The sequence below is a fragment of the Anabrus simplex genome, chromosome 12, assembly GCF_040414725.1.
Source record: "Anabrus simplex isolate iqAnaSimp1 chromosome 12, ASM4041472v1, whole genome shotgun sequence".
Taxonomy (NCBI): Eukaryota; Metazoa; Arthropoda; class Insecta; order Orthoptera; family Tettigoniidae; genus Anabrus; species Anabrus simplex.
In genome coordinates this window covers 37,645,126-37,664,665 of record NC_090276.1, presented here as the reverse complement: position 1 = coordinate 37,664,665, position 19,540 = coordinate 37,645,126, and the positions used below count along the sequence as shown (strand labels likewise).

The 19,540-nt window shown below is 40.5% G+C and overlaps 1 protein-coding gene across 2 annotated transcripts in view; it reads left to right on the top strand.

The window, feature by feature from the left end:
• The window catches only part of Dph5 (diphthine methyl ester synthase), a 306,310-nt gene that overhangs the window by 29,338 nt on the left and 257,432 nt on the right, over positions 1-19,540 (top strand). The window contains exon 5 of one of the 2 annotated variants that reach the window (XM_068229830.1): positions 1,319-5,690. The exons of the other annotated variant lie outside the window; for it this stretch is intronic. Coding sequence (XP_068085931.1) covers positions 1,319-1,530 — 212 coding nt within the window. The 3' untranslated portion in view covers positions 1,531-5,690. Of the gene's footprint in view, positions 1-1,318; positions 5,691-19,540 lie in introns of those variants that run through there. 2 annotated transcript variants of the gene reach the window in all.

The window sequence follows — 19,540 nt, the reverse complement described above, 5'->3', positions numbered from 1 at the left end:
ATGTTAAAGAAAATTTAACACGTTTCTGTGAGATTGCTGAACGCGCTTGGCAGTGAGCATCCTTTGTTTCTTTACATAAAGCGCTTCTAGCAGTATGTTGTAATAGTATTTTGTCACACATGGTTGATATTATTATAGGTTATGGTTAGTGGAGACTACTAAGACATAAAGATGTCAAGTAAGAGGCAACAAAAGATTTATTATGATGAATGCAAGACAAATGTTGTTGTAGATTTAATTTGAAAATAAGCGAGCGTGCTTGAAAAATGAAGGAACAGACTGTTATATCACAGCATTCAATATATTCTTACAATAGTGCGATCTAAGGCTCCTTCATCACTGGCAATATGTGATCATTGATGTCTTGAATGATTTTTGGTCATTCTTTTACTGTGGGGGAAATAACATAGTGCCTTGTTAATTCTGCAATGGCAGCAGGAATTCTTTGTAGAATACTACACACTCTTGTCTTGCTTTCTTGAACATAGTCGCCGACAATTACATGAAAAGAGTCTAAAGCATAATATCTGGACCGGGCGAGTTGGCCGTGTGGTTAGGGTCGCACAACTGTGAGTTTGCATCCGGGAGATAGTGGGTTCGAACCCCAATGATGGCAGCCCTGAAGATGGTTTTCCATGGTTTGCCATTTTCACAACCAGGCAAATGTTGGAGCTGTACTTTAATTAAGGCCATGACCGCTTTCTTACCACTCCTAGGTCTTTCCTGTCCCATTGTCGCCATAAGACCTAACTGTCGGTGCGACGTAAAAAAAAAATGCATAATAACTGATGAACTGGAGACACTGATACTTTCAATCTGTGAGGAAACTCTAACCTATTTTTAATTTATTCTAGTACCTTGTTCATTATGGATTTGGTAATTAGGTATCTTTGTAGAAAAATTTCTTCTGATAACTCTAAAAAAAGTCATTTTTCTTAGTATGTTCGTCCTTTGCCTTCTTCAGTTTATAAATAGTCTTCAAACAGCAGTAAGGCTTTAAACTTATGTCCTGCGGTGTACAAGCTACCATTTTGAAATGTTAACAGAACAGCTGCCATGTTAATTTAACACAAGTATTAACAATTTGTTAAATTATATGTTGAATTTCCTTAACAGCAGTGTTAACAATTAACATTCGTTGAAGAACTGAACCAAAGTGTTGCAACATTTTCTGATGTTGCTTGCAATAGTCTTGCATCTTATTTCCTGTCATATGTTTCGACAAGGGTTATGTGGATTTGATTGGCTGTGTTTTTACTCTATTCTCTCCCTGCATGGATCTAGACCGGAAGATGTGATGGAAGTTTTGTTGTTACAGCCTTCACCGCTACCAGCTTGTGTGTAGGTCTAGCCCGAGTGGGGTCGGATACACAAACCATAGTGGCGTGCTCCCTCAGCGAGATGAAAAACGAGGACCTCGGCCCACCCCTCCACTCACTCATCATATGTGGCAAACTGCACCCGGTAGAAGTGGAATATCTGACTCAGTTTGCTAAGAATGTGGACCAGCTCAAGGAGTTGTGCTGCTGATTCCTCCTGCAACCTGTGAGAGAGAGAGGACTTCCCCTGCTTCAGTGGCAAAGAAGATTTAATGCCATCAATAAGGGAGATTTCATTGTTAGCAGTTTTGAAGGGATCTTCATACAAAAACACCCTAAGCTTTAAAAGCTTCTGATGGTGAATATTCAGCAGACTCTCTGGCTGCACGAAAAATGCTCTGATGAAGAATAAAAATAAGAAAAGTGTTAAATTCCGAAGGAAAGCTTTAAAAAAGTGATGCAAGCTCAGATGCTCAGCCTGTGTTATATCTTGAGCAATTTTGGGATCCCAACTCATTCTGGCACAGGTTCCACTTACTCGTGCCAGGCTCCTTTCATTTTTCCTCTCCAACCTCCCTTGACCAACTCATATTCTTGCAAAGTTTATCAGGACATCTTATCTATCTGTTTCAGATATTGACAGCTATTATCATTACCATGTCTTTCCTGCCGACCACTTCTCAGAATACTTCTGTGGTTGTTTTTGAATGTCCAGCTTCTCAGAGTTTTAAACTAGAGATCCTTTTCCTATATCGTGCTTTCTTCCCTTGCAGAATGGATTGCATAAGCTGGTATCTGCATCTCTTCCTCGGAATGTAAGAAGGGAGTTACTGATTTTCATCCTCTCCATGTTTGTATTGTTTCTTCGTCTCCCACCTTCACGTTTCTCTTTTCTTTTTTGCTTTAGGTCGCACCGACACAGATATGTCTTATGGCGACAGTGAGATAGGAAAGGGATAGGGGTAAAAAGGAAGCGACTGGGGCCTTAATTTAAGTTACAGCCACCAGTATTTTCCTGGTGTGAAAATGGGAAACCACGGACAGCCATCTGCAGGGTTGCCAACAGTGGGATTTGAACCCACTATCTCCCGAATGCACCTTCACTCTTGAAGAGCCTTACCTCAGTCATGGGGAAGTCGTTTAAAAGTGAACTGAATAGGTGGAACATTATAATTATTCTCTCTTAGAGGTACAGTTGAGTCAATACAGAATTATCATGAAGTTTATCGTGCATAATTTCAATACAAATTATCAAGCCAGGACTTTCCTTTCACATCCAACAAGACAAGGTCGTCCCAAAGAGGGCAATAGTCCAAGAGAGTATACAGTGTTATTTACAACTGCGCTTGGGGAGGAAGTGTCAACCATTCCAAGAATTGGGACATCTCAGCGACACTGCTCCTCCAGTACACGTGAATAGGCTAGCCGTGCAAAACATACAGAGCCTTATGGGCAACTCTTAGCCACCTGTGAGAGGGAGCTGTAGTTGTTGTAAAAGTGCAGGAGCATCGACTGCGCGTGCAAGGGTAATAATCGAAGCATTTTGTAGATGATGTAATCTGAACCTGGAGAGGATGTGGATGCTGAATGAAGGACAGATTGCAATTCACTTAATTGGAGGGGTTGAAGGAGTGTGGAGTATTGAGAGTTTGGGGCATACGGGGAAGGTGGAAATAGAGGTAAAGTATAATCTGGGGTCAATGAATGGATAAAGGAGTGGAGAATATCTTGTGGAATGATTCGTTGAACATTATGTGAGGTGGAACGTGACATCATCCGGATGGCATTCCATAATTGTACAGGAGATATATGCGTAGTGAGAGAAGATATAAATAATTTCCACGCGGCACGATGTTTTTTATTGAAAATCAATTTAATTTTGGCAGTATGATGTTTCAACCTGAGATAATTCAGACGTGTAAGGGATTGTCGATAGGTACAGAATAAAAGTTTACGCTGTGAATGAGTTGGTGGCACTCATTATCCCACCAAATATAATGAAAGGGATGGGGGCTGGAGGTAACAGAAGGTTTACGATGATGATAAGTATCAAGATACTGGCTGAGAAGTGCCACGAGAGATTGATACGTTAAGGTGTTTTCCGAGAAAAAGTGAAAGTAATATTGTAAGTATGAGGAAAGGGTTTGATCATCTAAATTCCGTAATGATCGGATATTACTAGCAGGGGTATGAGGATGAGCACTGGGGACAGGGCGGCCAAATCCATATGTAACGCAAATGGGGTAATGATTGCTTGTGAACTTGTCCGAGATTGTTGTCCAAGTAAGCAGGGGTGTCAGATTTGAACGGCAGAAGGTAAGGTCGAGATAGATGTCTCGAATAAAAACGAATGCCGATATAGCCTTTTTACGATCTGATAGCTGTACAAGGCGTGTTAAAAAGTAACTGAACTTTAAAAATAATTCCAATTATATAAAATGATGAATTTATTCAAGACAAACATTTCAGGTTCCCTATGGGAGTCGGTATCTATATACAATTGATTAACTAAAAAATTCCATTCTATTAGAAATACCTACACGAATGAACTCACAATAAAGAAGACAGAGAATAGTAAGAAGCCCAGTAGTGACACGGAATAAGAATAAATATCTGGTTTAATGATCCACCTAATCAATACACTTTACAAGTGAAAATACATCTAATCTTAAATTATATAAGCATAATTTTGTACATGTTTCGTCTTTTATTTAAGACTTTTTCAGCCGAAGCATCTCAAAAATTATTTTATCTAATTAAAATACAGAAATGTCACTGTCCAATGACTTAAAATTGATGAGCCCATGTCCTTTTGAGAATGTTTAAAAAAAAAAGAAAAAAACACTAAAATCTCTACACTCCGTTTTTCTAAAATACTGTCCTCCACATTCTTAGAAAAAGACTTTTACATGTTAAAATTGATCTCGTAACATGATCTTCCTCTGATTAATATTGGTTGAAGTTTGACATAGCTTCAGTGTACTGATTAAAAGTAGAATCTGAGCTATAGCTTCGGAGGTGGGAAAAAAATGGAACCTTGCCAATTCTTCATTCATCAACTGGAGAATACTGAAACTTCATTCTGATAAAATTCAACTCACAAGGTCTCGAAAGAAGAAATATATATTTTAATGGGTTTGAACTTTCGAAGATAAAAAGAGTAAGTTTTTGTTACGATTTGATAAGTTTCCATATCACTTTAATATGTAGCTATCTTGGTTTTCAAATCCAATTGAGATTTATTGGACTATTTTTTTAAAAAAAAGGTGGAATTTGACCCCTTGCATTTTGAAATCAATAGTCCGGTTTTAATTCTGGTCAAACTGTTTTAACATTTCAACCTTTCTCTTTCAAAATACACCTGGTTCATTTCACCATGTTATAAACCGAGAAATTGATAAATGGAACACCGGGCTGAGTGGCTCAGATGGTTAAAGCGCTGGCCTTCTGACCCCAACTTGGCAGGTTCGATCCTTGCTCAGTCTGGTGGTATTTGAAGATGCTCAAATACGTCAGCCTCGTGTCGGTAGATTTACTGGCATGTAAAAGAACTTCTGCAGGACTAAATTCCGGCACTTTGGCGTCTCCGAAAACAGTAAAAGAGTAGTTAGTGGGACGTAAAACAAATAACATTATTAGATAAATGGAACACGATTACTAAAAATGTCTCGTGCGACATTGTGCCATACCCACGTGCGGAAGAATGAATTCTTCATCGAATGAAATCCCTGAGACCCCCTGTGGGTGGGGGATGTAGACGAAGAACGCACCCACAGTATCTCCTGCCTGTAGTAAGGGGTGACCAAGGGATGATTGTATTAGAACCATGAAACTACTTGTGATTAGTACCATCACGCAGGGAACACCATGGGTCGCCTTTACTTGCGAGTAGTACCACTATGAATGTAGTACAGAAATATTTAAAATAGTTATATTTGAATCAGCCTTGTCAATACACTTATTAATGAAAGAAAATTATTTATTCAACCAAACATGTTTCAGGAATTCAACCATTCCCTTCATCAGTGGTCAGATACAAAGAATAAAACATAACAAACTAGTCAATACGGATCAAACAGTTATTTTAACCTATCATGGTTAAGTTTATCAACAATAGTACCACTATGTTAAGTATAAAAGAGGTTTGTGATTAGTAGCAACAGAGGGTGGCTTCACTGTGGGTTTAGAGTACCTGTGATCAGTACCACTATATGAGCAGTGGGTCTGCGTTGCCTGTGATTAGTACCCACTATGTGAGGAACACCATTGCTTTGCGTTGCCTATGAGTGGCGCCATTATATGAGAAACGCCATAGGTCTGCATTACCTCTGCGACATACTATACTTGTGAGTAGTATCATAATGCGTGAAACACCGTGAGTCTACGCTACTTTTGATTAGTACCACAACGTGACAAATACCATGGTTCTATGAATATTGAATTTTCACGACCGCATTGTAATCGAAACCGACTTTCAACCTATTAGGTCGTGTTACGTACATTTAGTACGTGTTGAAGAGATGTTAAGTACAGAACAAAAATGGCCAACCAGACACCAGTGGCATCCGAACCCACAACCTCCCGATTTCGCGTCGGTTGCTCTAACATCTCTTCAACACGTACTAAATGTACGTAACACGACCTAATAGGTTGAAAGTCGGTTTCGATTACAATGCGGTCGTGAAAATTCAATATTCATTGACTTGGCCCTCAACGGGCAACTTAAACGCACTCTACAGTGTGATGGTAGTAGTACCAGACCTGTAGCTCAGATCCTTTCCAACAGAACAAAGATGGCCTAGGCCACCATAGCTCAATTGGTAGAGCAACCGACGCGAAATCGGGAGGTTGTGGGTTCGGATCCCACTGGTGTCTGGTTGGCCATTTTTGTTCTGTACTTAACATCTCTTCAACACGTACTAAATGTACGTAACACGACCTAATAGGTTGAAAGTCGGTTTCGATTACCATGGTTCTACTTTACTCGCGATAAGTAGCATTATGAGGGGCTGTTCACCTGGATTTTGGACCCCTTTATACATCAAGCATCATCGTTTCAAGAATGTGCTTTAGAAGCAGTCCCTTGGTCAGTAATACTATTGTTTTCAGATAGTTTCTAGGAAGGTAGGGCATTGCGGGTTGGATCCACTGATTGTCTTAAATTCATATTCATCCATGCATTCTTCATCATCATGTTTTGAGTTCTGGTCAGTGGATGATTTTGGACTTTCAAACTATCATTATATTTCATTCCATTAGGGGCTGATAACCAAGATATTAGGACCCTTTAAACAACAAACATCAGCATCATCATGGAAATCCCTAAGGGCCCTTTGCCCTAGGTAAAAATCCCTGACCTTGTCGTAAATCAAACGTGGGGCTCCGGGTAAGAGGCATGCACGCTATCACTACAGAAGATCGTTCAGGAGCTCTGGTGGCGAATTTGAAGGTTGCTGGCAGTGCTGTTATCACGTCAAAATGGGGAGTGATGATTCAAGTCAGTACTGAGAACATGCGTGTAGAGTTTTGTGATATTAGCTGCAACAATGCCAAATCGGATTGACCCCTACTGGGAGGGCTACATAACAGCCCTATCCGATGCTAATTATAGCAATTCTGCAATCCAAGGAATGTGCAAGAAGTGTGATTTATTTATATCAAAGAACGGGACCAGTGCTGTATGAGATAAAAAAAAAAAGGTAAAGGCCAACTGGGTTTAATTCCAGAGGGGAAAAACACAGGCAAATCCATGATCAGCCACCAGTCGTATACCAGAAGTGGTGAGGTAAGTGAAGGCCCTTGTCTCAGGTGGTAACCCTGCCCCCGAAAGGACTATGGCACGAAAGTTGGAGATATCTGTTTCAACAGTTAACACCATAATCAACAAGGACCTGCCATTAGAAAAGCAGCATAAGCGCTGAGTTCACAAGCTGTTGCCTCGTCTTATTTTGGACCATTGCACTAACGCAAGAAAGCTGAATAAGGGCTACCTGGCAGGCGACAGATGGAAAAATGTGGTGACATTAAACGAATCATGGATGTACATTACTGACAGTAACAGACCTCGCTCGACACACATAAAAAGATCAAATTTATAAAGAATGCCAGGAAAGTTTTCTGAGGGTTTTCATGATCATCGCTGGATACTGCTACAATGGCAAGTTAACCATTTGCCGTGTCACTAATAATCTGATGGGGAATTCTTCATACTATCGACAAGAGGTTTTTAACACCCATTTAGGCCTACAACGCAAATATCCCAGCACTGTATGGGAGGGCGAAAATCAGGTAGGCCTATGGGTATGAATCAAGAATCTTTATTTGCCATTGACCATATACAATAAAATAGGCTTCGTCAACTGATAATAATTTAGTACTTAATGTTACTAAGGCTAAATGAACATACACCTTTTATTAAAAGTTATATTAACATTATGCATTTCTAAGAATTCAGAGGTATTATAAAATTGATTTTTCTATTAATCAATCATACATTTTTCTTCTAAAATTACTTAAAAGGAGTGGACCGTGCAGAATGTGGTAATTTATTAAATAATCTGATTTTATATGAGTGAGCAGTTTTTGACAGCCTGTGAATTGGGATGTCAATGTCTGCTTTGCCCCAAGTATCATGAAGGTGAATGTTTTCTCCAGTACTGAATTCATTTAAGTTGTTTTTAATATATGTCAAAGATATATAAAAATACAAATGTATAATTGTCAGTATTTTAAGCTTAATGAAGAGAGGTCGACGATAGTCAGTTGCACCAGCCCCACATATTGTTCGCACAACCTTTTTCTGTTACAAGTGATTATTTTCATTTTGACCATATTGAAATTCAATTTTAGATGTTAAACATTAATTTATTGAAACCACCTATTCAATACTGGTTAAGTCTTTATGACTATTCTTCTTCTTCATAGTACCGTATCAGGTCCCCCTGACGTTGGCGATCACTGTGGCGAATGCAGAACGATCTCTTGCTAGATGGAAAAGTCTTTCAACACTGTGAATTCCAGTCCATTCTTTGATGTTTCCAAGCCATGATGTTTGCCTCCTCCCGACACCTCTTCGACCCTGTATTTTGCCTTGTACAATCCGCTGTAAGATGAGGTAACGGTCATTTCTAAGGATGTGGCCAAGGTAAGAGATCTTCCGGAATTTTATTGTTGGAACGAGTTCCCGACTTGCTCTTGCCCTTCTGAGTACTTCTTGGTTCGTTAGTCGTGCAACCCACGAAATCCTGAGCATCCTACGGTGGATCCACATTTCCAAGGCTTCCAAGCGTTTCACTGATATGTTCTTGAGAGTCCATGTTTCCACACCATATACCAAGGCTGACCATATATAGCATTTGACCATTCTCTGTCTAAGTTTTAAATTTAAGTAGTCATTGCAAAAGAAAGATTTAATTTTTGTAAATATTTTTCGTGCTATTGCTATCCTCTGTTTCACTTCTTTCTCGGGATCAAGTTGTTCAGTGACAATGGCACCCAGATATTTAAAAGTGGTTACTCTCTCAGTCTGTCGGTTGTTTAGTTGTAAGATTGCCTCAGCATTGGCACGTCTGCTGAAGATCATGAACTTGGTCTTGTTTACATTTATTTTTAGTCCCATGTCCTCACTTACTGCACTGATATTATTGAGCAGGAGTTGGAGACCTTCAAAATTGTCACACAGGATGACTGTATCATCCGCATATCTTATGTTGTTAATTATGCCGCCATTTACTTTTATTCCATATTGTTGATTTTCTAAAGCTGTTTTGAAAATTTTATCCGAGTAAAGGTTGAATAACAATGGAGACAAAACACAACCTTGTCTAACTCCTCTTTGGATGGCTATCTCGTTTGTAGTTTGATTTCCGATTCGGACAACGGCCTTTTGTCTCCAGTACAGGTTTTCAATAATGCGGATATCTTTGCTGTCAACTCCTATATCTTTTAGGAGTTCTACAAGTTTTGGATGTTGAACTCTGTCAAATGCCTTTTCAAAATCAATGAAACAAGCAAACACTTCTTGCTGTTGATCTAGACTGTTCTGAATTAGGATATTTAGCGCAAACAATGCTTCCCTTGTACCAAACGAATTTCTGAACCCAAACTGTGTTTCGTAGAGGTCTTGTTCACACTTAGTCTTGATTCTGTTATGTATTACACGAAGGAATACTTTAAGTGTGTGGCTCATGAGGCTTAGCCTATAATCATTACACTTACATGCCTTTTGCTTCTTTGGCAACGTGATGAATGTAGATAACAGCCAGTCAGATGGGATGTCTCCAGTATTATATATAGTATTGAACAACTTTACCAAGAATTGGATATTGTCTTCGTCAATCATTTTAGGAAGTTCTACAGGGATGTTATCTGGACCTGGTGATTTCTTGCTTTTTGAAACTTTCACAGCATATAACACTTCTGATTTAAGAATGTCAGGGCCTTCACAATTAGCTCGTTGGTTAGTTTCCTCACCCCTCTGATCACAGAAAAGTTCCATCAGATAATTTTCCCAAGTATTTAAAACTTCTTCTTCATTAATAATAGGCCTGTTTGTAGCATCAACCAGTACAGAAAGGTTACGTTTTCTGTACATACCAGCTATTTCCTTTAATATTCGATGTATATTGAACAGATCATGTTTAGATTGAAAGATTTCCATTTCCACACATTGTTCTTTCATCCAGTTCTCTTTCGCAGCACGTATTTCTTTCCTTATGTGGCGTTGTAATTTTTTGTATTCCTCTGCATCATTTTTTACTAATCTTCGTTGTTCCATTAGTTGAAGAATATCATCTGTCATCCATTTCTTTTTCTTCATTGGATGTATCTTTTGATCTTTGTTTTGAAGAAGTATCTCTACCCAACTTTTAAACTGATTCCATAAATCATTTGCTGTTTCACAGTTATTGGTATTGATTTCTTTTAAATGCCTATTCAAATCCTGAGCAATTTTCTGCCGAGCTTCACAATTTTGCAGATTAGGTGTATTTAGTACCTTTCTTCTAGGCTTATTCTTCATGATTTTCGGACAAACTCTTACGTTAGCTATCAATGGATTATGATCCGAGGAAATATCTGCACCTGGATATGCTGCGACTCTTTTGATGGACTATAACAATGTCATTACATAAAGTTGTCATCAACAGATCTTATCCATAGGCGGAGACCGTTGATTTTGTTTACAATTTTGTTAGCCTCTAGATTATCCGTGAAAATGTTAGCTAAAATGCCCAAAATGGGATCTCCCATTGCCAGTCCTTTTTGACGGTAGATTTTGTTGTTGAAAGTGAAGTAGTTGTTGTTCAAAACAAAGCTCAACAATTTGATAAAGTCATTTATTTCAAACTTGCTTAATTTACTGTGTTTGGTAAGGTTCATTTTGATAATATTTATAGTATCATTAATAGGGATGCTTGACTATGATTAATCCTAAAATAGCATCTACTCAGAGCTCTGACTTGGAGATAGAATAAATGGCTGATGATGCCTGCAATGCCAGGCGAAACATGTACCATACCAAACTCAAACTTAATGTAATGACATTGTTATAGTCATAAAGACTTAACCAGTATTGAATAGGTGGTTTCATCCTTTTTCTGTATTAGAAGAATATTATATACATAAGAAGAATGCCTTCATAATAACAGTCCATAAGTAATGTGTAACTGGAAGAGACAAAAATATGCCATCCTTAGGTAGTCACTGCTAACTAAATCCCTCAATTTCCAGATCAAATAGGCCACTCATGATATTTTTTTACAAACATGATCAATGTGTGTGTCCCAGTTCAATTTGGCATCTATATGAAAACCCAAAAGTTTGACCGACTGACTTTCAATATCTTTGGATAATCCTAGTCTGAGTTTTTTCCTGATTGCACAACAGCCTATTGGATGAAAACCAATGCATTGCAGTTGCAAAAATTTCCTGCGACATCTGATGCAAACCTGAGGTTCTCTGCTGTTTTGTAATTAACGGTGTATCGTCCGCATAAGATATAAGAGCATGAGCTGTGACATTTTGTGGTAAATCATTGACTGTCAGAAACATATCAGAAGTAAGGCTTTTCAGGCGTTTGCTCTATTAACCAGCATTTCGTCTTAGGTCTGACATTAGACTCATCAGAGTGGGATGTGTCAGACCCTACCCACTGATGCTGGGGTGTATGTAGGTAAACTCATCAGAAGGCCTTATAAGAAGCACAGTCTGATAACTGCATATGGGAGATAAATCTTCACAATGGAATTATTGCCCACCTAGCAATTCTGAATGGAAAATTCTAAATTCCCATGGAGGGAATTAGATATTTTTCACCAATAGAGCATGTCAAAAATGTCAAAAACATATCAGACTACACCTAGGCCTCGTGCCAGAGAAATAAACCAATGCTGGATAAAATTCCCGACCCTGCCGGGAATCGAACCCGGGACACCTATGACCAAAGGCCAGTACGCTTACCATTTAGCCATGGAACCGGATCGTATGGTGACCTTGGGACAGGAGGTACAGCCTCAGCATTTGCTTGGTATGAAAATGGGAAACCATGGAAAACCATCATCAGTGCTGCCAACATTTGGGCTCGAAACCATTATCTCCATCATTCATTTTTATTGATCACAATTCCATAATGCTCCATGACAAATTGGAGCTAACTATACGCACAGGCTGTATATGCCAGCGAAGTGCAAGAATTTTGACCTAAAAGGAAATTCTTTGACAAACTAGTAAATCTACGTAAGTCTTTTGTACTTAAGCACTCTTAAATCCCAGGTTTTTACCCTGTAACCTTAAACGGAGGAGATAACCAACAATGTTTCTCGATCCCTCTAGCAATGTTATATATACCGGTACTTACAGTTGGCTTTACGTTGCCCGCCGGCCCCGCGGTGTAGGGGTAGCATGCCTGCCTCTTACCCGGAGGCCTCGAATTTGATTTCCGGCCAGATCACGGATTTTTACCTGCATCTGAGGGCTGGTTCGAGGTCCACTCCGCCTACGTGATTACAGTTAAGGAGTTATCTGATGGTGAGATGGCGCCCCCGGCCGAGAGGATCCTTCGTGCTGACCACACGACACCTCGTAATCTGCAGGCCTTCGGGCTGAGCAGCGGTCGCTTGGTAGGCCATGGCCCTTCGGGGCTGTTGCGCCATGGGGTTGGTTTTGGGTTACGTCGCTCCGACACAGATAGGTCTTACGGCGACAATGGGACAGGAAAGTGCTGGAGGTAGGAAGGAAGCGGCCGTGGCTTTAATTAAGGTACAGCCCCAGCATTTGCCTGGTGTGAAAATAGGAAACCACGGAAACCCATTTTCAGGGTTGCCGACAGTGGGGGTTTGAACCCACTATCTCCCGAAAGCAAGTTCACAGCTGTATGTCGCTAACCGCACGACCAACTTGCAATGTTATATCAATGTTCGAGACATACGGACCGCGTCATATCACGACCAACCCTTTCATCTGACATACCAAGGACCTCAAATCTGATACAAACCAAAAATAACCCAAGAATGCCAAGATTTCTATGTTATACAGTCTTCTTTGTTGATTCTTTGCTCTTCGTGTTGACGCATGCATTCAAACAAGCGTAGGACTTCAAAAGAGTGACTCAGTCCAAGTTAGATTCGTTTCGTTACCTAGTTCAAGGTCTCGACTATTTACAGGCGGCCTCACTGACGTACATCGCTAGTCCGACACACTCAAGTGGGTAAATTAGGTAAGTGCGTCATAATGTGCAGGTGATTACTCTCAAAGACAAGAATAAATTCTAAAACACATTAATGAATGAATGAATGACCACTTAAGCCAAGACCAACTGAATCTTGATCCAGTAACAGGTTTATGCCGTGAATTTCACGCGAGCAAACTGCCTAAGTGCGTAACACCAGCGTTGATTGAATGTGGGGGAGGGGGAATGTCCCTTCAGTTCACTTTTAACAAGATGCGAATCGATGATCTTTACTAGAAAAAATATATAAATTCATTCTTACATAATAAATACTACCAAGTTTGAGAGGGTCTACCACTCCTGCAGAAGCATCTACTCATCAAAGTACTTTTCCAAGTACCTCAAACACAGGCACTGTAATGCACTAGTAAAACCATCTGTTCTCTACGCCTCTGAATGTCTCGTGATGACCAGAAAAGGCCCTCTCAGGAAACTAGAACTCAAGGAAAGGAAGATCATGAGGAGAATACGGGGACCCGTAAGAGAAGAGAGAAACAGAATTTGGCACAACAATGAGCTATACGAACATCAGGAAGACATCGTCACGTGTATAGGAAAAAGGCGCCGGGTCTTCAGTGGGCACCTAACCCGCATGCACCTCTACAGACTTACGAGCAGGATCTTCGCTGTGGCAGGTAGAGGAAAGGCATCCAGGAACAAGTGGATCTCTTCGGTCAAGTCGGATCTGGAACAACTGGGGATCCCGCATGTGTCCATACATGACCGCCCACATTTTCGACAAGCTATCCAGCGGAGAATTTTTCCAACTCCTCTTGGGAACCAGCAGACTTATGTGGGCAGAGGAAGGAAAGATGGCTCACAGCCAGAAAATGGAGTACTGGAAGAGGAGGAAACAGAACCAATCAGTACTGATCTGCATTTACGACAGTCGCCCAGGTGGCAGATTCCCTATCTGTTGTTTTCCTACCCTTTTCTTAAATGATTTCAAAGAAATTGGATATTCATTGAACATCTCCCTTGGTAAGTTGTCCAATCCCTAACTCCCCTTCCTATAAACGAATATTTGCCCCAATCTGTCCTCATGAATTCCAACTTTATCTTTCCTACGTTTAAAGACACCTCTCAAACTTATTCGTCTCAATGTCATTCCACGCCATCTCTCCACTGACAGCTCGGAACGTACGACTCATTACATGTTATAAACTTCATGATTATTCCGTATTGAAAGTTGTTATAACTTAAAATCCAATAAAAGCTTGGCCCAAGTGACGAGAAGATACGAGCCCCGTAGTTCTCAGTAGGCCCTAACGACAAAGAAAGAAGAAGATAAACTACCAACCTAAAAGAGTTAAAGAAGAGAACTTACGTTCAACACACGTATTAATAACGCCATAAATAAAGCCTATCCTATAGAAATTTGGGATATTTAATAAGAAATACTAATAAATTAAAAAATACCAAAGCTAGTATTGAAGTATACCATGCAGTAACAGAATATGAACATTAAGGCTTGATTTTTTAATACAGATCAATGTAGAGATGTTCACGGCTGTTTAATTTTTCACGAACTTGCAATTTTATCATCAGAAATGTTAGTTCGGTCAAAAAAGTATATGTGAATTTTCTGTACCTGTTAAATTTTTCCGTATGAGCTAAGATTTGGAAGTTATTCGCGAATTCAGATTTTAATGTTTAAGCCACGGCCTCAATACAATCAATGAATCAATTATTTATCAATGATCTGCCTTTAGGACTGTCGCCCCGGCAATTGTTTACCTAGCTTTTTCTAAAATATTTTCAAAGATCTTAGAAATTTATCGAATATTTCCGTAGCTAATTTATTCCACTCCCTTACTCCTCATCCTATAAAAGAATATTTGCCTCAGTTTCAAGTTTACCCTTCCTACTTTTGAAAGCTCCGTTCAATCGTATTCGTCTACGCCAACTCTCCACCAACAGCTCGAAACATACCACTTAGTCGAGCATCTCATCTCCTTACTCCCAAGTCTTCCCAGCCCAAAGTTTGCAACATTTTAGTAACACTACTCCTTTGTCAGAAAGCACCCAGAACGAATCTTGCTACTTTCTTTTGAATTTTTTCCAGTTCTCGTATCAAGTAATCCCGATGAGGGTCCCTAACTGCGGTCTTACCAGTGACTTTTAGGCTCTCTCCTTTACATCGTAATTGCTCTCATAATAATCATGTGAAGAGATCTGTAACCTTTCTTAACAACCTCATTAATAAGATTTCCCCAATGAAGATCATTCCTTCTATTAACACCTAGATACTTACAGTGTTCCCCATGAGGTACTATCACCCCATAAACACAATAATTAAATCTGAGAGGACATTTCCTCTTGGTGAAACTTGCAACTTGACTTTTCATCCCATTGCCTGCCGTCCATCTCACAACGTTGTGTAATTCCCCCTGCATTCGCTCATAATCCTGCAACTCATTTACTACTCTATACACTATAACGTCATCCGCAAATAGCCTTATCTGTGATTCCAGATCTTTACTCATATTATTTATATACAGTGTGATTCGGCAGCCCATTCCAATATCGTTTACTGCAGCCCAACTAACGTGTACATGGTTATAGGGGTGCTATTCCCCTGCAGGCGTACTGTATGGTACTGATGTTCAGTGAGCACATTTTGCACACGATTCTGAACCCTAACGAAATGTTATGTCACCCGTTCGCAAAACATGACGCCTTGAAATGATGTAGCAACGTAATTTTGCCATGTAACTATGTTAACGTGTAGTGCTTCGTGACCGGGTGTAACGAAGAAGGGAATCAATGCATAAAACTAGATAACAGTGTAGTAAATAATGTCTTAGACACCGACCCGGATGGCGTATGTACTCTGCTGTCGTCGTACTACCAGCATATTTCCAGCAGTGTAGCGTAGCGGATGTGGTTAGGCGTTCGCCTAGCAATCGACGGAATGTGCCAGCAGCGGTTCGAATCATGCATCGTTCAAATACTTGTGCATCGGTATGATGTTTGAATACGTAAATACAGGCCCACGTTTGCCACATTCAAATTGTAGAATGACGCTGTTATTCATCTTGTGCTCTGCGCATACTCCGCAGGTTACGGTCTGAATGTACTGCAATCTCTGCTGTCATTCGGCATGTTTTCCACTGAGGAATAGTTGGCATGCTCCTCGTTTATGGGGAAGCAAGACAAAACATTTGCCAGACAACTACGTCTGTACCTGGAACGGTATCCCGACAGGCGACAACCGGCTGCTACGACATTCCGCCGTGTTGAAAGACACGTAAGGACTACAGGCGTGATTTCCAACCAACCACCAGTCCACGACAGCCCCGTTATATCGGGCGAAACAAAAGAGGCCGTTCGGGGGGCAGATCGTAATAATCCACACATCAGTACAAGGGCGATTGCACGACAGGTGAACACCAGCCAGCCGCCCGTCTGGCGAATACTGAATGAACATATAAATTTCACCCATACCAGCTTGAGCTACACCATGAGCTCCATGGGCGGGATTTCGAAGCTCGAATAGAGTTCTGTCGGTGGCTATTAGGCAGGCTGGACAATGATGCAGCATTCGTATCGCCTATCTTGTTCTCTGACGAATCGCGCTTCCGCAATAATGGGAACATCAATCGCCACAACATGCACTATTGGAGTGCGGACAATCCTCACTGGGTGCGACTGGCGGCCCATCAAGTACGATGGCGAGTGTATGTTTGGTATGAAATCTTGGGGGATCGCCTGATTGGACCTTATTTCTTTGAGGGCCATTGGACGAGCCCACGCTACTTGCAGTTTCTGCGTCAGGAACTTCCACTGCTGCTGGAGAATGTGCCCTTGCACGATCGTTTCACGATGTGGTTGCAACAGGATGGAGCTCCACCACATTCGCCTTTGCCTGTTCGTAACCATCTGAACGAGGAACTGCCAAGGAAATAGATAGTACGAGGAGGCCCTGTTTCTTGGCCCGTCAGATCACCGGATTTAACACCGTTAGACTTCATTTTCTGGGGAAATTTGAAGAACGTCGTTTACACTCAAGCGCCGGAAAACTCCGACTAGCTCCGCCAACTCATCACGGACGCCTGCCGAGCAATTACACCTGGAATGCTTCAGCGCGCAAGACGATTTATTGGACAGCGGGCCCGAATGTGCATACATCGAGCATTTGCTGCGATAAAACATTGTCAGGGCAGTTGTGTTCCTATTATTTCCGGTCTGTATGTGTCCGGCCTGCTAACTAATCGGTCCTTAGGGTCACAAACATATTCATTCTACACACAATTTGCATGAAAGTGGGTATTGAACTTACATTGTGTGCGGAACGTATTAAACAAATATTTCAAAAAATTGTAATTTTCGCCCCGCCCTCGAACCTCGCACCTGACATGCAAGCCCGCTCCACCACGCCTTTATCAACTACTCTACGGTTCCGTACTGCACACTGGGCAGCTTTTAGCAAGTATTAGGTTTACTGCGGTCGCAATATCAATTTAGTGTTTCGCCGGCGTCTCAGGTTCGATCTAGAAGGCACACACATGTCTCCCAGCGTTTAATACGAGTATAACATTACGGCGTCGTATCATGGGGGGCGGTATATATATATGTAAGATGACATAAAGATCCAATAATACCGCCCTGCGGGACCTCCCTCGTAATAAGTACAGGATCAGATAACGGTTCACCTACTCCTATTCTCAGAGTTCTGTTTTGTGGACATGCAGCTCCCATTCAACCATTATTTTGTCTAGTCCAATAGCACTCATTTTCTTCAGTAATCTCCCGTGATCTACCCTATCAAAGCCTTGGTTAGGTCAATAGCGATATAGTCCATTTGACCTCCTGAATCTATGCTTCGGAGATATGTGAGGCTGTTACTAAGATCTGAATTAAACACTTCCCTGTGCTGTTAACAATACACAGCAGACTGTCTGTCACTTCAGTTCGTATGTGCTATTGATTGGTGGCTACTACATAGGCCTACGTCATGAGCGGACGACCTTATTGTGCACTACTCTTCGTGTATACTCTGGGCAACATCTCCGTTTCTTCTCCGAAACTGGAGCATACATGCAGCGATAAAGCTTACCATACGTCCCGGTGTTCCGGCCGATTTGAAGTTAATTACTCATAACGTCATAACATTAATTCAACATTGGGACGGAAATGCAACCATCACCCGTCTGCGGCCTCAGTGTTGCCAATTTAACCGCATTTTCTGTCGCCTGTTCAACACTGTTTCATCAGCAAAATGAATGAAACTCTTCAATTATTTAAATTAAGGATGAATAACTGGGACACCAATAAACTGCGAAGAAAAATATGTTCGACTGTTCAGTCATTTCAAGAATCGGAATATTTCTGAGGGTCATCTCAGCCGCATTGTCGAAAAAAGGTACAATGTTGGAATGTACGAAAGAAAAGGTCTGTTGATCTGCAAATTAAACACTGAATTTAACTGTAGCGTATTTTATGACAAAGAAGGTTCATGCCAGTAACCAATACTAATGTTTTCATTCACACTCGGTCAACTTTGTTTCTGGCTGAAATTTGTTTCTCGTGTAGTAAAGTATGTACCTGTTTTTAATATTATAGTAATAATACTAATACATTCGAATAAATACGACATCGCTTTTAACGGCGTATTGGATATAACGGCGAATTCTAATGGTCCCGACTAAATTCTGTTTAAACTGTGCATTTAAAAGATAACTTAGTACGACGTCGCTTTACGACATATCGTATGAAACGACGTATTTATATCACATTTTCGGAAAAATATTTCGGCTATAACGTCCAATGTTGAATTTTGTGTGTTACATATTTGGGATTTGCTGTAAAGTTTATTTTCAAACTCTTGTTTTCAGTAGATTTCAAATCAGTCTGTTTGTCAAATAGTCAAGGCAAGCATAGCTGTGAAAATGTCGGAAAAGAAATGGGAAAGTGTTTAATATTGAAGAAAAAGCACACATAATGTGACAATTAGAAAGGGAAAACAAACGCCAGCATCGTGAAGGAATTGAGTATATCATCGTACTGAACGAATTCTATGATTTGGAAGGACCAAGACCGTGTGCGACATTATTGATCTATTTACATTGTTGCTACTTCTTTCCTCACTTAATATTGTATATTTTGCTGGCATATTATTGTTGTTCGTACTGTGTAAACATTAGAAGAAACATTCCTTTCAGTCCAACTCCACAAAAACGGTATTGCAGTCAGCCAATCAATCAGTCACTATTGATCTGCATTTAGGGCAGTCGCCCAGGGGGCAGATTCCCTGTCTGTTTTTTTTCCTAGCCTTTTCTTAAATGATTGCAGAGAAATTGGAAATTTATTGAACAATTCCCTTGGTAAGTTATTCCAACCCCTAACTCCCCTTCCTATAAACGAATATTTGCCCCAATTCGTACTGTTCTCTTGAATTGCAACTTTATCTTCATACTATGATCTTTCCTACTTTTAAAGACACCACTCAAACGTATTCGACTACTAATGTCAGTCCCCACCATCTCTCCGCTGA